Raw genomic sequence first — 21,414 nt, 5'->3', positions numbered from 1 at the left:
TAATTCAAAATTATTTCAAAATTCATGAGCAATATATTCATGAGGTAGATTTCTAGCCATAGTCATCAATCTTCTTGTGCCTTTGATTTTGAATCAACTCCGTTGACGAAAAGACATACATATTTTAAAAAATAATGTATCAGGATAAATTTAATTTAATAGAAATATTTTTTGATTGAATAAATCCATATTTATGCTATATAGCATGATAATTTTCGAAACCTTTCACAATAAGACTTTTAGTAATGGAATTTTAATTCCTCATCATCAGTGGAGGAATCATCATCATATAAGGATACATAGAGTGTTTTCGTCTGTTTTGAATTTTATTACTTAATAAAATACTCTGAAGTGCCACTGAACTAAGGATAGTCATTGATTATCGTCAATGCTGCATTGTTTGCATAATATTGACGTGACGTGTATGCATAATATTGACAGCTCTGTGGTTACTGCAAATAGCTAGTACTGTAGTAATTGTATATATGTGTTTGTCGTTAATCAGTGGGTAGTAATTTGAGAATTGACTTCGTTGGCTACATGCAATATGGTTGCAAAGTCTCACACAAAGGTCGTTCAAGACGAGTTATTCCTTGCAGTTTGCAAGATTAGTCAGTCATCCTTTACAGTTACATTTTTTCCTACCATGCCTGTATTCTCTGTATACTCGGTATAACTGACCATCCTGAAAATCCTAGTTCTCTAAAACTTTCGGAAACTAGATGGTCTCATCATCAAGCACCGCCCCTATTTGTCTGCAATTGAAGGCATCCATATCTAACGTTTTACCCACATTAACATTTGAAACTACTGATTAACAATAACCATAAGCAGCCTTCACGTGTGTATAAATAAGGCACTTCGTTACACAATATGCTTAGCATTATAGCTATGCCTAATTCAGTGGAACTTTAACGTAGTTATACTACTCTAATTTTAAGCATATTAAAAATTAAAAAAAATTTGAGTAATATTTTATAAAATTTCTCCCCGAAACTTTTAAAATTTAGTTGTTTAAAAGTGACTGTCAGAAACCATTTAGATAAAAGCATCAATGCACGAAAAAAAATTCTGGTTAAATACCGTTCTGTAAGATAAAGACATTCCTAGTAAAATTAATTTTCGGTATGGTAAAGGCATTTCAGGTAAAATTTCCGTTCTGTATGATGTATGGTGAAAACATTTCAGTTAAATTAACGTTCTGTCAAGATATTTCTGGTAAAATTAACGTCTTGTATGGTAAAGACATTTCCAGTAAAAAAAAAAACGTAATTCTGGTAATAAAACCAAAACTTACGGTAAGTAAACAATTCATACGGTGACGGTTTATCGGAAATTCTCGTAATTTAATAACCGGAAGTTATTAAGTTACCGGAAATCACATAAACATTCTTTGAACTTTCCTTCTCTCCTTATTTTTTTGACATTAAGACTTTAAATATACAAGTAGACATTAAGGCAAAAACTATAAAATTATTTTTGACACTAAGAAAATATTATGAAATCATACATTGGCACTAAGACAATATTTTAAAATAATTTTTTGACAATAAAATAACATTTTATTTTATTTTATAACTGTCGTTGAACAGCAGACCCAATTTTTTGGGTTTACGACTACTAATGTTTAATTTCGTAGCCTTGTACTTTTGAACCCAATACAGAAAATAAATGAACTCCTAGATCAAGTATTGAGAGAAATTTGCCTTTGTGGAGGACTTTTTGATTAAACTAACCAACATTTGCGTTACACGGGTAGGAAAACCACGAAAACTTCCCATGGTTAGCCCGACGGCACTGGTACTCTAACCCATGATCCGTCTACTACTGAGAATATTTTACGTCTACACTGTGGTCGGCGAAATCCGGATGCAGAATTTGTATCGACTAGCCATTGCTGGGATTAGAACCAAGTTCACCTCATTGGGAAGCAAACTCTCTATCCACTGAGTCATCACTACTCAATAAAATAATATTTTATTTTATTTATTTTATATTCATCCTTGAACAGGACTATTCAACTTCATAGCTTTGTAATTTTGAACCAATCCAGAAGACAAGGAAACTCCTGGATTAGTACCCTCACTGGTAAAGGCATGATTTGTTATGGGAATATGGAGGACTTATACTACACAGGGAGTCTTCCGGCAGGGATCGGAACCACGACCTCTTGGACATGGGCCCAGTGCCCGGTTAATTAAATAATATTGTAAAATTTAAAATTTGATGGATAAAAATTGAAAATGAGGATGAATAATTTGAATTCTTCAGTTTCTTTTCAGATTCATTGACAACATAGCTTAAACTTTGCACCATTTTACTAGTCTCCCTCTGCCCTTGATATTAAAATTTAAAAACCACTTTTTTTCATAAAGATAATACGGGATAAATACTTGTGCAAAAAAAAAATCTTAAAGTATTTAAATAGTTTAATTTAATCGCTTGCATAATATATTACATACATTGCATGTGAAGTATGTGTGGGCAATATTACAACAGATAGTTGGAAAGTTCTCTATTTTTGTCACACATCAAGAATTATAGTAAAAAGCATAAATCAAAGCATTCTTTCGCTTTGAGCCACTTAATTGAAAATTTTAAAACATTTTGCATTAGTACAATTATTCGTAGACGAAATACGGGCATTTTGAACAAAAATTATTTTAAACTGTTTCCCTTTGTTATTTTTGATAGCAAAATCCTTTGGCAAAAATTAAAGAGCTTAAAGAGAGAATGTTTTGAGTTTCTTTTCTGAATAAAACTGAGATTTTTTTTCCGGAAAGGTCTTGTTTTAGTCTTATTTGACTATGCAGCATAAATTATCTTGCCATGTTTTAAAATTTTCCAAATCTCATTATGATTTTAAAAACTCGTACCCAATATTACTTGCATAAACATTGATGAAAGAAAAGACAGATAGGCAGAAGGGGGGAGTGCAGCTGTATGTTCGGTAAGATTGCAGAAGAATATGACCAAACATTCATTGTAGAGAAGTACTGTGAGTACTTCGATACAACAAGTGGCCGGTGACATTAATTAAATTGCCAGAAATACTGTCGGTTTTCAACATTAAGTCGATTCACTCAGTATAATTTTTGAGACTAAGTCATAAAAAAAGTATATTTTTAACAATTTTTACTACACTAGTGGGCTGCGCCCCCTGCTCGCTAACGCTCGCCAACCCCCAAAAATTGCTACGCAATCTTATATGGTTTGCTTCGCTCGCTACTAACTTAGGTTCATTGCAAATGCGCAAAATTCTAAGAATTCAAAACAATCATTCAAATCCATATAACAACTTTAAAAAAAAATATTACATATTTTTAGTAAATACTAAGTCATTAAAATAAATTTGAATTCAAATAAATGACATGTAATTCGTTAAACCTTTAGAAATGTGCTATAGTATAAAATCTTAAGATAAAATTTCTAAAACTGATATCTCTTTAAAAAGGTTAAAATTTTGGCTATAATTAAGTCTATTAAAAATTGAAATAAGTGAATTGCAATGGAAAAACCTGCATAAACAAAACATTGAATTTCGGAAGAAACCTCATTTGGTGAGAATGCTCTCCCTTGTCAAGAAATACAAAATAAACTGACCCTCAAATAAAACTCAAAGGACTTCGAATCAAATAATTAAGGAAGTTTAAAAAAAAAAGACAATTATAGAAATTGAAGTATAATTATAGAAAATATTTAGAGCGTATTCCCTTGACCTCGTCAATTTAAAGTTTCATACAGTCTGTTCTAAAAAAAGTATTTTAAATGCGGAAAAAAACTCATGGAAAGAAATAAAAACTAACTTTGCAGCCTACTTTGAAAAAAATTAAGTAATTTCTGAGCAAAAAGCAATTCAAAAATGCTTAAGACTTTGACAGGCAATGATAGAAAATAATGGATAATGCAATATTGATTACTAAATATTTATTTATGAAACTGTGTTATATTTATATTATTTTTAAATTGGGCTTTTTTCCTCAATAACCTGATAAATTTAAGCTCGCCATAAATTCATAATACTTTGCCTTCAAAAATATCATCTGATTTTACGTAACTCATTCACAGAGTTTACGAGAGCCATACTTGACATACGCTAAACAACAACTGACCATTTGTCGGTCATCCCCTTATCTGATGTCTTGCTCCTAGGGAATGAAGACGCAAGTCCAACTAATGGACCCTCCGGATCCTCTTCCCCCCATGACCGTAATTACCAGGAGATTACGGCCACATCTTCTTCCTCGAGCTTCTGCGGAAGGCAGAAAGAAAACTGAATATATCTATATAAAAAAAAGGGGGGATAGAGCCGTAACTGTCCTATTTTGTGGGAAATGACCACCACACATAAAGAGAAAAGCGAATGAAGAAAAAGAAAGTAAAGAGGTGGTGTTTACGTCCATTTCGTAGGACCGTTTAGGGGTAATTTTATTTTCCGAACAAGTACCTGTTGTAGCTGAGTAAAAATCTGGAAAAAAGTAAGCCATAAAAGACTCAATTCTAGAACAGAGTTCAATAAAACTCAATGATTTGATTCAGATAAAACCTGAAATTAGGGTTTGAGTTATATTTAATCGATAATCTTTCAGTTTGTTACTTAACTCATTTAATTAAAGTCAATTACTCAGTTTCTATTTGCAGTTCTACTTTTTAAATTTTTTGAGTTGCGTTGATGTCGTTTTGTGAGAGTGGTTTGTAAAGTGAAACAATTATACGTGCTATGCAGTGGCAAATTTAAATTTAAATAACTTTTTGCTGACTGCTCACAAGAGTTTTATCGTGTGTATTCTTTTACTACTACACATTTTAAAGCAAGGGCCACGAGGGGATGCCTTCTATGTGAAAATGGAGAATACAATAAAGATGAATAGTAAAGGACAAACAATCTTCGAATGACTGAAATATCTATTCTTCTGTTCACAACTCGCACCAACCACAGTGTTGACAGAAAATATCCTTAGTGGTAGACGGATCATGAGTTCCCTTGCCGTCGGGCTAACTGTGGGAGGTTTTTCCAGTTTTTCTCTCAATGTAACGCAAATGCCTGTTAGTTCCATCAAAATGTCGTCCACGAAGGCTAGTTTGTCCCAATGCTTAAACCAGGAGATTCCTTGTCTTCTGGATTGGGTTCAAAATTGCAAAGCTACGGAGTTGAACATTGATGGTCGAAAACTCAGAATGGGTTTGGCTGTTCAACACCGGTAATAAAATGATTAAATACCCTTTCTATGCAGCCTGATTTACTATAAAATTCAGCTACAAATGTACAAATGGTTATTTGTCTTGGAGCACAAGATCGATGGAGCACTAGACTGCGTAATAACTTTCTAAACATCTTTCCAAACAGGTAAATGAACTGGCAGCAAACAGAGACGTGCTTGGAGGTGCAAACTGGGCAATCGCTTACAATTACCAAAAGTCAGTTTAAATCATGTGTTCATATAAGTTAATTACATTTTCAAATTAAAACAATTTGAAGTATTTCAATTATCATTTTTTAATTTAAAAATTATTATGATTTCATTACAATTTTAACTTTGATTTTCAGTGTAAATATTTTTTAATTGGAAATATTTTTAAATTTTAAATTCTAACCTGCTTCACTTTCTCATTAAAAATTTTAAAATGCTTTATAGTAGAAAATTTGCAAATGCAGCTAATATGTTGTGCATTGGCCAAGTCCTCTAAACGCTAAGCACGGCCCTGGACACAGAAGGCTCCCGTCTTTTGGACTACCAAATCTGTCCGGCTTTTCTGAGTTAAAACGCTCAGTGATTCACAACAGAACATTATCACCCAAATTAGCGAAGACTACAGTGAAATGTAAAGAATATTACATCTTATCTGCATGATTAGCACTGCTGCCGCTAATATGCCAGAACTTATAAGTTAGGTACTCATATAAGCATTTTTGTAAAATTTTTAATAAGGATTTCTAAGCTAACGTCACTTCACTTACTTGTATTCACTGGCAAACCATCAATGAGTTACTGATAGCAACCAATAGCAATACGTTTCTATAGTAATGCGAATATGAATAATCGTCCAATAAGGCTGGTCTCTTACTGTTCTGAGCATTAGTTTTGTTACATTTTGTAATTACATTGATGTAATTTTTTAACTTCAAAATTTATCAATTGTGTTTGGATGTTGTATATTAATTAACATGTTGAATGCCACGCTAATTTGACATGGTTTTACCGTCTGGCAAGACGGTAAATAACTACAAACTAAATTTGCAAATATTTGACAGATTTTGCTAGTTTCTTAAAAAGTTTAGCATCTGAAAAAAGTGGTGAATTATATAAGCCTACGAATTGTTTAGAAATAGTGGTGGTTGAAAATCTACTAAACCAAGAATATATTAAACCAAGACTCACATTTAATTAAGCTACCACTTGAAAACATTTATTCGCTGTCCGGAGCAAGTTGGCATCTCTGTGTACATAAATAAAACTACTTTTGTGTGTTCTATATTGCATTAATTTCTTCAAACCATTTTAGTAACAATAATAATACAAAAAAAATTTAAAATTTACTCGAATTATTCGAATTATGTGTTTCTAATAATCTTGGCTTCGTCTGTCACCGGTGACCCCCGTGGTGCTACGAACAAACTCAGTGCCGATTACCGGTGACCCCCATGGCATTCAACGTGTTAAACAACTGTGTGTTTAGATGTGGCATAGTTAAATAAACAATACTTACAATTGTTTCAGTACTCTTAAGCTGCGGTGAACATTGTGGGATTTTCTCGCATCGCTTACTGGTGTAGTTGAAGTAATTTCTAAAACCATTGTAGCGCATAGCACAAGAATAAGGTTGACATTGACTGAGAGGATCTTCATCAACACTGTCACATGTAGCAAGATCATCAAAGCTATAGTACTCTACAAAGTAACAGAAAAATATTTTCAATAAGCACTGCTTTGATAGGGAAAAAGAACTATTTAAAAGCCACTTTTACTGTTTGAACTTAAAAAATTGGTACTATAATAAAAGTAAGTGCCTATTAACTGGGGGAAAAATTGTCAGAACAATTTTATAACCTAGTGCAGGAAAGGGAGCGGTGCAAAACAAGATATAGCCCTGCTGCTATGACACATTCAATACTAAGATATAGCTTAACTAATACTTTGTTAGGAGGAAGCTATACCACGTTAGAAACTTTTAATGGCGAATTCTGCTTCGTCACTATTGATATGTTAAAGTATAAAGCTAAGCGAAATTTGAGTTTAAGATAAATATAGAATAAACCATAAAATATAATCGGCGTTTAACAGAAGAACCAATTTTGAGTTTATGCCTGTCATTGTTCAACTCCGTAGCCATGTAATTTTTAACCTGCTCCAAAAGACTAAGAGCTCCTGGATCAAGCATTGGGTCAACCTTCTGATGGAACTAACCCACATTTGAATTACATGGTGAAGAAAACCATCTAAACATCCCACGGTTAGCCTTATAGCAAGGGAATTCTGATCCATGATCCGTCTTCCACGGAGGATTTAAGCACTGTGGTAATGCAGCCGGAATCAGAATCACTAAGATTCGAGCCTGGATTACCTCATTGGGTGGCGAGCACTCTAACCTCTGAGCCATGATTTGAATATATGAAGCAAACTATAAACTTAAGACGATTTAGCAAGGAAAACGTTTTGACGATTGGTTTTCTAAATTCTTATTTCTCCAACTTAACTTGGAATTCATGACCTAAATAAAATATTCTAAGTCTTGTTTAAAAACAGCAATCGTTCCAGATTAGAAACTAAATGTATTCTATTTATTACCTTAAATGCAAGTGTCTTAAAGTCCTTAAAAGTGTACATTTCCGAACAAAAGGAAAGTTAAAATTCTTTTTAAAACTAATTTTCAACCAAGGAGTAACAACAAGATTTTTTTTATTTTTAAAAATTGATGCTAAATAGAGTGAATGATTTCTAAAATAACTGAAAGAATATCTCGGAAAATAAATATGAAAATGTTTAGAATATGTTGAAATGTTATAGGTTGATCTCTTTATTACATTACAAAAGGGATTTATATTATGGTCTGCTTAGTGCCCGGAAATGATTAAATTTGCTTATGAACTAAGTTTCTAAATTAGTAAATTATACGTACTTTCCAGCAGTCTTGGAATATGTTCTTTGCGATTTCTCACTAGTTTTGTATTGAAATTCACTGTTCTCATATTTGTGACATTTTTAGAATCTTTTATTTCGATCTCACAACTGCCAACTCTATCATGAGGATACTGTCAAAATTAAAAGGATTTAATACACACTCAAATAATCCAAAGCAGTAATGGGATACCTGCAAGTGACGTAGTGGAGGTATATCGATCCTGATTGGTTGTTGAAACGTGGCGTTTGTCTATGTTAACAACTGTTCTTTCAGTTCTATTTCGAATAAGCCAAGCCCGTTAAATATCAATTCTCTTAAGCGACACGTTCTAAATTCTTTCACAAAGATTCTTTCTCAAAAATTTCTATTCCTTCACTGTATATTTTCACTGAGACTTAACACAAAAACAGACACGAAGCCTTGTAAGAACATTAAAAAACTAATTATGAATCGAATTTGCCAAGTATACAAAACAGAAATATATCATGGTTACAATACATAAACAAATAAAAAATATATAAGTTAAGTAAAAGAAGTAGACATGAAAGAATTATATTTCAACCAGTTCGATGTGAGATTCGGCTCTGTATCAAATTTACTTATCGTTAATTAGCATTCAAACTTATGTAAAGAAGCTTAGATCAACTTTAATACGCCATTTTGCTGATAAAAATTAGCTGGAGCTGACGTCATTTGTCATATGGAGATCTTCTTCTTGAAGTGCTAGTACCCAATTAAGTAAAAATGGAAGTTACAGTTATAAAAATTGTGAATATAAAGTAATTTTTAATGCAAAGCATTCTCGTTTGCATATTTCGCAAGAGAATGGAACAGATCTAAATTAAAACGATCAGTTGTTTGAAAAGCTCTTATACACTTTTTTTTTTCAGAAATAATTTAAAATTAAAAACAAAAACAAAAAATTTCGTTAGCAAAATATGGTAAAATTTCTACAATATGCAATTTTACAGAACTAAAATTTTTGAAACTATTTTCCCTGTTGTTTCGCCAATTGAACACATACAGATACAAGCACTACACTTCAAACTAGTTACAACAGTCTTAAAATTCAATAGCTACTAATAAAATAAAATAATACATGAAGACATTTAGTGGAGCTTTAAATTATAAGATATAATATTTTTATTATTTTGTAGCAAATTTATTTAGGTGCAATTTTGTAGTACAGTTAGGATGCTACAATTTTCTATTAATATTAGGTTACTTCAATGTAGTAAAAGTAGGTTGCTACAATTTTGTAGTAAAGTAAAGCATTCTTGTTAGAGCCATTTGTGGGCCTAAAGGTTTCAAGGAGTTTAGGACTCGCAATTTCGTGACCAATGGCATAATTGTGGCAATGTGATCAGCACTGCTCACAAGCCGTCTTTACTTCTCGTACGACCTTATATCCATCCATCTGAAGATAGGTGGGCTTCAAGCCACCGTTGGGGATCGAACCTCAGTTCTTCACAATGGCAGTATAAGGCGTAATCCAAGCGGCTAGCAAATTTGTAATACACTTATGGTAAATTTAAGTAAATTTGCACATATTTGTAGTAAATTTTAGTTATTACATTTTTAAATAAAACTAATTTACTACAGTGTCTTGGTAAAAGTCAGGTTATTACAATTTTGAATCAAAATTTAAAAATAGAAGCACGTCAGTAACATTTGTTTGTTAACATTTTTATCCCTTTTGAATTTTTCTTCGGGAATAACTTGAAATGATTGAGATTCGATCGCATATTTTTACCTCTCCTATGTATTTTATTATAATGATAAATGCATCATGTTCTATATAAAAAAAAATCAACAAATTATCATGGAAAGAAATATTTGATTTGTACTTACCAAGTTAGCAAACAACAAAGTCAGGTTCCTCGTGTCTTGGCGATAAAGTTTTCCCATATCACCGCCATGAAGGCGCATCGACTGAAAATAGCAATATACCGAGTTTACCGAAAAAAGACAATCAATTTGAAAATTCATTTAAGGACAAATGAAATAACTTAGAAAAGAACAATGTGCAAAAAATATTCCAGATATCTTGAATAACTTTTGATCTGTGCTAATTAGTTAGTGCAGACGATATTTAAACTTACGAAATCAGACATAAAAGAATACTATCTCTGAAGAAACTTACGTTTTTTCCGACGTATTATGATTTCTATTCCCCAATATATATGGACAATATGCATATTTTTACAGTCAAAATTTTACTAGTTAAAATACAAAATTGGAACAAAATCTGTCGAACTGAATCTGAAAAATCGAATTTTAATTGTCTGACTTTTTTAAAAATTCCTTTTTTCGGGAACTGTTTGTACGATTTCGGGCAAATTTAGTATTTTTACGTATGAAATTACATTCTTTAAAATAATTTAAAAATTACCTTACTATTCAATTTTTTTCACCATTATTAAATAAAATAATAAAAAATTATTTAAAGATACTATTTGCATGGAATTATCCTGGGCTAAACGAATTTTATAATTGTTTGCAAGAATTTTCGAATTAGCTTAAAATGTTCTCCAGATATAGCGAAATACGCAAAAAGTAAAATTAACATTAAGAGATCCAAGCTTTCGACCGCTCTTCAGACTAAACTATTGGGACCATATTTCCCAGATTGCTGCTACCCGCTAAATTTTGGGGGTCAAAAACTCAAATCCGACAGGGAAAAAAGTATGTTTATTCAGAGAAAGCATGTTTTTGTGTCTTATTTCGTAACTCAAAATATCGTCTGCCCTAACTAATTATTATATTAGAGGTCACTCCATCGAAACATTAAGATTTTATTTTATTTTATTACCGACGTTAAGCAGCCGACCCAATTTTGGGGTCTACGACTACCAATGTTCAACGCCGTAGCCTTGTAATTTTGAATTCAATCCAGAAGACAAGGGAACTCCCTGGATCAAGTACTGGGAGAAAGTTCCCTTCGTGAAGGACTTTTTCATGGAAGTAACCCGCTTTGGCGTTACAAGGAGAGGAAAATCTCGAAAATTTCCCACGATTACCTTAAAGGGGAATATAACCAATGATTTGTCTACCACTGAGGATATTTTACGCCAGCACTGAAATCGGTGCAAGCCGGAAGCGGAATTCGCATCTACCAGCCATCGCTGGGATTCAAACCCGGTTCACCTCATTGGAAGGAGATTTAATATTTCTCATTACCATAACAACTATTATTTTTTTTAATTTTTATTTTTTATTATAAAGAAATTATTTAATTATAATTATTGAATTATTATTAATTATAATATTATATAACATTAATTATTAATAATTATTAATTTCATTAATTTTATTAATATTATTAATTATTATAATATTATATAACATTATTAATTATTAATAATTATTTAATTATAATTTTTATTTTTTGTCTGTTAAACGAATTTATTTTACGAATTATTAATTTCGAAATTGCTTACTTTCAGGTCCGGCAGTGATCGTTAAGGCACGGTTGCCAGTAGAATACCGAAAGCAAGCATCACTGGCTGCTATCAGTGTGCGGGTGGGTGACCACTTGGTCCACTCTATGAAGGGACTGAGGGTGCGCGGTATCGGTCCTCGTTAATTTGTTCTATTGTGAGCGTCGGGCTACCGAAGTGGAGGCGCCATCCCCTCTGCAGAGGATCAAAATTGTGATGGCATGTCTTCGGATCATCCCCAGGGATGTTTCCCAGACCATCGCCAAAAACCCATTGTGCAGCTCTAGTGCGATGTAAATAAACTACAACTACAACAGATAACTTTCAGTTTTAAGAACATAATGTTTAATTTTGCGCTTTTAAAAATCTTTATTTGTTATGAATGATTCTTGACACACAGAGAGAAAAAATGCATCAGCATTTCAGGGAGTCACTAAATCGGTGAATTAGTGAAACATGAATCAGCGTATTGGTAAATAGGAGAATCAAGACCGAATCGGTAAAGAAATTAATTAATGAATTAATAAAATAATATTTCTATGAATCAGCATAAATTTGAATGAGTTAATCACAGATTCACCGAATAAGTTTATATGCTAAAATATGCAGCGGTTATTTCTTGATTTAGTTTTCATTTTTTACCCATTTTAAACATATAGAAAAGCTTAAAAATAAATAAAACTAACCTCACAATCTTTATCTTTTTCAGTAATTGTCTGGCAGCATTCAATAGCGTTAGCATAGAGATGAATCATGTCATTATCGATATTTGTAACAGTAATATCTGCGTAGAGAAGAAAATGTTTCCAAATTAATTTCACAACATAACTGCCTGTATTATTTAATGATTAGTTAACAATAACCACTTGAAATTACAAATCTCTATTCTTAAAAAGCCTTTTCCCTTTTTTTTAAATATTTGTTTTTTAATTTATCAAACTTTTTCAATTCCGCAAATGAGTTCTAAAGAAAAAAGACATTTTGAAACATTTTTTGTATCCTAGCAATTTTATGGTTCTGAAGTGCACTGTTAAAAATTTTTACCAAACTTTACAGCTAAACTGTAAGATAAAAGCAACTTTAATAAGATGCCAGTTGAATCATATTGTCATATTTGTTTGAAATTGATGATGTTATTGCTCAGTTTGATCTGAAATATGGATTAATTTAATACCTTATTAACTCCTTTCTTCTCGCTCCAGTGAAAATGACGGGGTGAAGTTTCGCCCTCTATTTCTCGCTCCCGTGATACTGACGGGTTGGAGTGTTCAGTGGTAACTAGTAGTAGTTAGTTTATTTTAAACTAATTCATTGTAGATAGTTAGTTTATTTTAAACTAGATGTCAGCACTAATTAAATACGTAACACAAATACAAAAAAATAGGCACTTTTATGACCGTTTTCTAGAAAATTAACCAATCGTTAAGAGGTTAATGTTATAAAAAAATTATGAAATTAGGGTTTAAGTTACCGATATTAAGGCTCAAATTTATTATACCGATTTTTCTAAGTGTGTACCACACATTACCAATCAGGACCAAGCAATTATACCTGTTTTTCAGTGCTCTATGTCTGAACAGTTAGGGTTACCGAGTCTATCTCTGACACTTCTTTGCGACAAGTAGTCCAACATCAGCTTTTTACGTCTCACCAGCTGCCACATAAAGTACCTACTATATTCTGAGGGCCGAAAGACCAACCCACATTGCCCTAAATGCCACCATTACAGAGTTTCACCTGATCGCATCTTAGACTTTCTCCGAACTTTTATGGAAAAACATCTGTACTACCCCCTCCCCTACTGACTATTAATTTCATGAGTGTCAGTGGATTCACAAACCTGGTCTGAAGGAGTCAGAACAGACAGGAGATTAATAACAATAACAACACAGCTGTCGTATAGTTTGTCTGAGGAAAGAACTCCTCCCGCGAGCAAAGTCTGAAGCCATCTGGTGCTATGGAAACAAGAATGATGCATTTTAGGGAGGGTAGCTTCACTCTAGGACTAACACAATAGACCGAAGAAAAAGATTCCCTTTCTCTCGCCGACCCGAGCCGAAAACACTCTAAAACAGTGATCCCGCACCCCTACTTGAAATAGTCATGTCTCGTTACCATGGTCACAGCCACAGGTCCAGACGGATATCTGGAGGAGTTCTTATTTTTGACAAACTATAGGAGCACCACATTAATTTGATCTCGATCAGATGTGTTATTAATGTGCAAATCAGATGTAAAATTAATGTGTGTAAAATGATGCAAAGTTGGTGTAACCTTTGTAAGATTTCTATTTTAACCCTAATATCAAGCAAATTTGGTGCAAACTTCTTATATAGTGCCAAGGTCCACCAAAATATATTTTAAATTTGCTGAAACCTTAATATGTTGTCAAATTGAACCATATGATTGGGCAAATTTATTCTTCTTGACCTTTACATAATACTATTGCTCCACTAAAGTAAAAATATGGTTCCTTTTAACACCTTATCAAGGTTCTGGTTCAACATTGAACTTATTTTTTCTGAGAATGTAGTAAAGTGATTAGTTCAAGCATATAACACTGCAAGTCAATCCATTTTCTAATTGATTCGACATTATTAGGCTTCACCTAAACTGAGAAAGAAGTAGGCTCAAAACTACCAGAATATGGTGAAATTTAGCATGTTTCTGGCTCCATGGGAGCACCAAAAAGTTCGGTAATTTTTAAAAATTCTTTGTTAAGGAATTTTGGTAAAATTAACAATAAAATTTGATTTTATAATGTGTGATAAAATTTGGTAAATAAGGTAATTTTATCGTAATACCTTACGAGCGTAGCATAAAAATCCTTTATTCGGTTAAATTTACTTTTTTGATTTGTATTTCTCACTAAACGTGAGATAATAAGAACTATAATTTTTAAAATAAGAATTTAAACAGTTTGGTTTTATTGACCAGAATTATAAATGTCTTTTTTTATATATAAGAAATGTCATTACAACACAGCATAGTAATTTTATAAATATTTCTTTCTCAGTATAGATCGGAAATCGTGTGTTCCAAAAGTAACAACAAATTCGCACTTGATATTATGAAGAATAACCCTTATAATAATTCAACCTGGAACCAATTTTTTTAAAAATATAGATTTGAGTAAATATTACTTACAAAATACCATTACAACATCACCTCTGGATAAATCTTCCAAACCATCGTCCTGAAAATGCAAACAAGATTTATGTTGGTATTTCAAGTAATAAAAGCAACTTTTTAACTCATCTCTCAGCATTTAATTGCAATATTATGTTACTAATCCATTTTCTGGTCGAAAGTGAACTATTTCTTATTTTAATTATTACAAACGTAGAACTTCTTAATTTTCAAAAATCATCAACTCGGTTTTGGCAAAATCGTACAAAAAATAAACTGGCCAAGAAAATTATTCAACAATTACCAAACTAATTTTGTTTTTAAAACATGGCAATAAATTACCTATATGATAATAGGAATTTCATTCTCGTGTCCTCCTATTCTTTGTTGTATAAAGTACTATTACCATATAAGGTACCATACAAAAAATAAATTAGCCAAAAAATTGATCAGCAATTATTATACTAATTTTGTTCCTAAAACATGGCAATAAATTACCTTTATGATAATAGGAATTTCATTCTCGTGGCTTATTCTTTGTTGTGGCGGTATTTATTCAAATAAGATATAAAGTACTATTACCATATAAGGTACCATGCAAAAAATAAACTAGCCAAAAAATTGGCCAGAAATTATTATACTAATTTTGTTCTTAAAACATGGCAATAAATTACCTTTATGATAATAGGAATTTTATTCTAGTGGCTTATTCTTTGTTGTGCCGGTATTTATTCAAATAAGGTATAAAGTACTATTACCATATAAGGTATCATGCAAACAACAAACTAGCCAAAAAATTGGTCAACAATTATTACACTAATTTCGCTCTTAAAACATGGCAATAAATTACCTTTATGATAATAGGAATTTTATTCTCGTGTCCTCCTATTCTTTGTTGTGCCGGAATTTCTTCAAATAAGGAATAAAGTATCATTGTTTTGAAAATCAATTGAAAGAAATTGAGCATCTTTTCAGCGTTTCTGTTAAAAGAAAAATCAACTGTAACTTTATGTAAAATTGTGAGAGTATGTAAGTAATTTTTCGAATTTTTAAAAATGAGCCGTTAATATAATAAAGAGTAGGCACTTTATAGATAAGTAACAAACAGGAAAACAGCATAACTTGAGCTAAATCTTAATTATCTTGTCAGGTGATACTATACAGCTTTATTGTTTTTATGCGACTAAAACCGGTTTGCGCTTGTTTACGTTAGTGTATCAATTGATTAAATTAGACGATATATAATATAAATTTAATGATAGCATAAATTAGACGATATTCTGATATAAATATGGAATATTTATTATATCAAGCATTATATTAGTATATTATAATAATTAAATCAAATTATAAGACGCATCACAGTTTTTTAATAATTACATGATTTACACGTGTTTATATGCCATACTTATACATTTAAACATAAACTTAATGTGTTTTTATTCAGGAGATTTTTTATATACTTCATATTTGTATTTATCTTTAACGTATTGCATTACAATGTTAACAAATGCAAACCAGTTAATAAAAAATGCGAGACAAAGTTTTTTTTCCAGTTTTATCCATACTGTCTTCGTGTTCTCTTTAAGTTTACAGGTTTAAGTCCTGGGATAAATGTATGAGGGATAGACCATTATTTGCCAAATTATTTACACGAAAAAGATGTAACCTCTTCAACTTCTGTATTATACACTGGTGGACAAAATTAAGAGATGGAAAGCATTTTCGCACATGCAAGATACCCGACACCGCTCCATGTGCTTGACAATGGTTCCGTGAATGCCCAGAAGTACAGGCAGGAGGTCCTAGAGCCCTATGTGCGTCTTTTCAGTGGCGCTGTTGGCCCTGAGTTCATTTTTATGGACGACAATGCGCGACCACATAGGGCTCTCATGGTTGATGAGTATCTGGAAAGCGAGGATATTCAACGAATGGATTGGCCAGCCAAATCCCCTTACCCGAATCTTATTGAACATGCTTGGTATGCTCTTGGGAGAGCTATTGCGATGCGCCAACCTCTCCCCAGAACCATTCTGGAGTTAAAAATTGCTCTGGTGGAAGAATGGGAGGGTCTTCCACAAGTCCTCCTTAACTCCCTTATTAACAGCATGCATACTCGTTGTGCATGCTGTCTGTCTGTCAGGAGTGACCATACACCATACTAGAGGCAACACACACACTGTACAAGCCTCACTTTTATTGTCATCTTTTATCCTTAAGTTCAGACTACATTGGATTCATTGGCAATAGGTCTTGCCAGTGAATGGCACTTTTATTTTTGTTTTGCGTACTTTATTATCATGGAATAAGCCATATCCATACCAAATTTCATTTATTTATATTCAGTCTTTTTTTAATTATTTGGGAAAATGTCTTCCATCTCTTAATTTTGTCCACCAGTGTACTTCCTTACGAAACAAATTTTGCATTGACATTTGAAAACTTAAATCTGAATCATGTATGCGTTTGCCGATCGCAGCTTCCAAAACAAAAAGTAAATCGCGTCACAATTTCAAATTGATTATTAAATGCAATATAATTCAAAACTCTTTCTTTTCACTTATCTGATATTTGGAGATACACGCATGAGAAGCTTCTGAATTCTGTATGACTCTTAAACTTTTATTGAAATTAATAAAGCAACATTACTTACCAAACTCAATAAAAAGCATATTACTTGAGGAAAATATTTCCCTGTAAATAGTTCAATCCGGCCAGTTTAAAACAATAATTGAGTGAAAGCAAATTCATGCTGGTGCCAACTGTTTCAAATGGATATGAGACACTTACAAACTTTCTGAAATATGCATAATTAGTTACACAAAACAGGTTCACAACTCATTTAAAAGAAAATTTTTAAAGTAATTTTTTGAGAGGACAAAACTATATCCTTGACAAAATTTTATTGTATAGAATTGATGTACGGGACAAAAAGTGAAAAACAAATTATAAGATTCCGATCGGATATTCACGCATTATTCAGAATACAGTGACATTTTTAGACAAGTCCTACGATTCCAGGCTTTCTTCCAACAAAAGTAGATAGCTTTTTTTCTTTTCGGAAGAAGGAAAAATTTCACACTTCAATATAGTCAGGAAAAATATCAGTGTAAGGAATCCTGGACAATGATCCTTAAGGTTAAAAAAAAACTTCAGTGTGAGGATGACTGGGCAATTGCGATTAATGTTAATTTTTTTTTATCAGATTTTACATATGATGGAGTTATTATGAATAATAATCGATGAACTTTTTTTTTATTTCTTCTTCTTCTTATGAACAGTTATAGTAGAAAACAAGTAAAAAGAAAGAACACAGAATACAACAAAAAATGCTGAAGCAGAATTCATTAATCTAACATATCTCTAGCCTCCCAATAACGCTCGGAGAGAGAAGTCTTGCCCAAAGCAGGACAGTGGAGTAGATGTGTGGAGTCCATGACCTCTCCAGAGCTGCACAGAGTGCATATCGGGAAAGGACTAATTTTGAGTCTATAAAGATGGTTTCTTCGGCAGTCATGTCAAGTGGCAAGGCGGAATAATCGATAAACTAGAATTATAATCCGTCGAAAATGTGCAATCAGTTTCCCAGCTTGTCTATGCGTGTCACCATTGTTTTTAAGATAAATAGCCATTGCTCAGTATTCTCTACACTATTTCATTTTCTTTCCTTTCTTAATGTTAATGTAAAGTGTATTGATAATAAACTAAGACTAAAAGCTTTGACTCTAATACACCATCCACAACCAAATAATTATGAACAATCATGTAATTTCAACGGACTTCTTCTTCTCGAGTTGCAAGCACCCAATGCGTGGGTAAACATAGTTGTTATGTAAATTGTTATGTTATCTAATGCTTGCTTGAATCATTTCTTTTGCCTGTCTAGGGGAAAGTAGAGTTCCTGAAATCTATCTAACTCTTAGTTAGAGAGTTACGACAACTTCAAAATTGTCCAAAACGGCTGGGTTGCGAAAGAGAAAGATAATGGAATGGATACCATACTTGGCGACACTTTTCCACTATCTCTTTTTCTTCTTCCGAGTTGGAAACTTATAGCTTTCACAGTGACTGTTATTGCTATATTATAATTTCTCGTTTTAGTATGATGTGATGTTTAAGTCAAAGATAAGTTAAAATCGAAATAAAATGAAGAGCATTTCAATTAATAGTAAATTAATGATAACTTTACGAAACTTGAATTGCTAAACGCTTTTTTTTAATTGTTTTGTTAACATATTTTTTTTTACTTAAATATCTTAATATAAATAACCTTTTTATTTTATTTTTTGTTAACTTAATGGAATCTTGATATTTTTGGGATGGAATCTCGAGAGATGAATATTTGTGTCGATGGAATTAGTTAAAATTTAGATTACTTTCCGACTAGCTAGAGCAATCAAAACAGAACTAAAATTTCAATCATTTTCTGATCTCTATTAGCAGAATTTAGCATAATATTACTGTAAAAGTAATATTATGCTTTCGCGAATCAAACTTTTTCGACCACTTCAAGATTTGCTGCAGCACTCAAATTTAAACTGAAGCTCTATGATAAATTACAGTACTATTTGCAATCATTCCACGAACGTTAGAGGCAGAACTTATCACTAAATTATTGCCTGCCAAATCTCCGACCGCTGTCTGATTTACTAGAATGCTCACGTTATTCGCGTGATTCGCGATCGCAACGAACTATAGATGGCGTTGTTGTATGAGACGAATACCAGCGATTTCTATATGAACAGTCATTCAGTTGCTCTGGAGACGTCTTTAATGTAGCGTGTAGCATTGTAACGTTCCTTCTTTATTGTGGATTATTAAATTTAAAAAAGAAAAATGTTTGATATCCTTTCTTATGCAACCGAAGACAAGATGGTATCTCTTTTTTTTAAAGAAGGAACATCCAAAACACATCTGAAAAATATTTGTAAATGAACGGAAAGAAATATGTATGTTCTTATTGGAGTTAAAACCTATTGCCTGAGAAATAGTTTTACTAAATTTAATGATATAACCTGAAAGGCCTATTTAAACTTTACATTCCATAGTTTTAAGAATCATACTACTTCAAACATTACAATAAGCAAAAAGAATACATAAACTTCATAATTTTATATAATTTAATTTTGTAAAAAAAGTTTTTTGACAACAATTTTTATCAAAAAATTTTTAAGTTTTAATAAAAATCATTATTTAGGAACTAAAAAACGTAAAATAAAGAATGCTTACGATGCAAAACAAAAAAGAAAAGACCAATTCTAAAAATTTCTTACATTGAAATAAGCAACTTTCATGTTTTTTCTTTTTTGATTCATAATCGCTCGTAGAAAACCATTCCATAGAAAACTATCATCAAATAAGAAAAAAATTATTTTAAAGTAAAATTTTTTATTTCATAAAAATTAACACTTACCTGCTTTATAAATCAGAAGAATTCCAAAATGATTTGTTCTTCGATTCTTGTTACCATTTTTTAGTGCTACGGAAATGCGTCTTTGGGATTTGCCAAAAATAGAACAAGGTACAATTTTATTTTTTCGGGAGCGAAATATTTTGCCCATTGCCCACCGAAATCTGACTAACTAAATGAAGTGTTTTATTTTATGATTTGTCGCAAAAATTTTAGGTGTAGATTGCTGGCACTTAAAAACCGCCAAATCTGTAGTTGCGGTGGCGTTAATACGTAAGTACCGAGTTTTTATTCCATATTTTTTTCAATCATATTACTTCAAACATTAGAATATGCAAGAAGTATACATAAACACATAATGTTATACCATTTAATTTTTCAAAACATTTATTTTAACAACCATTTTTATCAAAAAATTATAAACTGAAAAACGTAAAGTAAAGAATTCTTAGAATAAAAAAAACGATTTTAAAAATTCCTCATATTGAAATAAAAAACTTTCATATTGTTTCTTTTTTTATTATTCTTATAGTTCTTAATCAAACGTAAAAAACCATTCTGTAGAGAATTATCATCAAATAAGAAAAAAAAATATTTACAAGCAAATTTTTTATTGTAAAAATCATTACACTTACCTGATTTATAAATCCGGAGAATTCCAAAATGATATGTTCCTTGTTTGAAAACTTTATTCTCAAATAATAGATGCATGGTTTATCCTTTCTTTATTTTTAGATAACATACTGCACAGCAAAATTTTATAATTGTAAGATCTTGATATGAATTTGAATACGTAGCTGTAAAACAGAACAGCTGAATTCTAGCTGAAATTATTCTTTCAAAACTAAAAAATACTTACCAAGAAAACGATAAAAATTAATTAAAAATCAGCACAAATGGCACTATTTCAAGTAATTTGGATAATTCTTTGCTGTTGTATTCCGAATTATATGGATACAGAAATATATACTATTCTATACCGAAGAAGAATATTCTATAACTATTACAGTTCTGTACGTTCTGAATTCACATTTATTTACTGAAATGACGAAAGCAATGTTGACTTCACTTTAATTTGTAATGAATTGAAGACAGAAGAAATGCATTTTACCTTAATACACACATCTGTAACAGTATGCGATAGCGAATTCGGAAGTTATCAGTTGCAAGTTTGTTGATAATAGAAGTTAAAAATTATTAAGAAATTTTTCTTCAAATGTTCGGCGTGTTCTGGGTCTGAAAGATATCCCAATATTCTGGAGAGTTTTTTTTAAGTTCTTCCGCTTTTCCTTAGGGAAATTTTTATTTGCTGCT

At 31.7% G+C, this 21,414-nt stretch overlaps 1 protein-coding gene across 1 annotated transcript in view; it reads right to left on the bottom strand.

Moving 5' to 3' along the window:
* LOC139426859 (uncharacterized) overlaps nt 1–17,480 on the bottom strand; it is a 29,824-nt gene extending 12,344 nt beyond the window's left edge. Inside the window, exons 1-7 of the mRNA XM_087150478.1 lie at nt 17,344–17,480; nt 15,541–15,670; nt 14,709–14,757; nt 12,248–12,345; nt 9,973–10,053; nt 8,119–8,251; nt 6,709–6,890 (exon numbers count right to left, since the gene is read on the bottom strand). Coding sequence (XP_087006604.1) covers nt 6,709–6,890; nt 8,119–8,251; nt 9,973–10,053; nt 12,248–12,345; nt 14,709–14,757; nt 15,541–15,657 — 660 coding nt within the window. The 5' untranslated portion in view covers nt 15,658–15,670; nt 17,344–17,480. The remainder of the gene's footprint in view (nt 1–6,708; nt 6,891–8,118; nt 8,252–9,972; nt 10,054–12,247; nt 12,346–14,708; nt 14,758–15,540; nt 15,671–17,343) is intronic.
* Between the last annotated feature and the right edge of the window lie 3,934 nt (nt 17,481–21,414).

The sequence above is a fragment of the Parasteatoda tepidariorum genome, chromosome 9 (genome assembly GCF_982258835.1).
Source record: "Parasteatoda tepidariorum strain Cologne lab strain chromosome 9, Ptep-v5.0, whole genome shotgun sequence".
In the NCBI taxonomy this organism is placed as follows: domain Eukaryota; kingdom Metazoa; phylum Arthropoda; class Arachnida; order Araneae; family Theridiidae; genus Parasteatoda; species Parasteatoda tepidariorum.
Note: the sequence above shows the minus strand (reverse complement) of the source record. Positions and strands in the feature narration are given on the sequence as shown.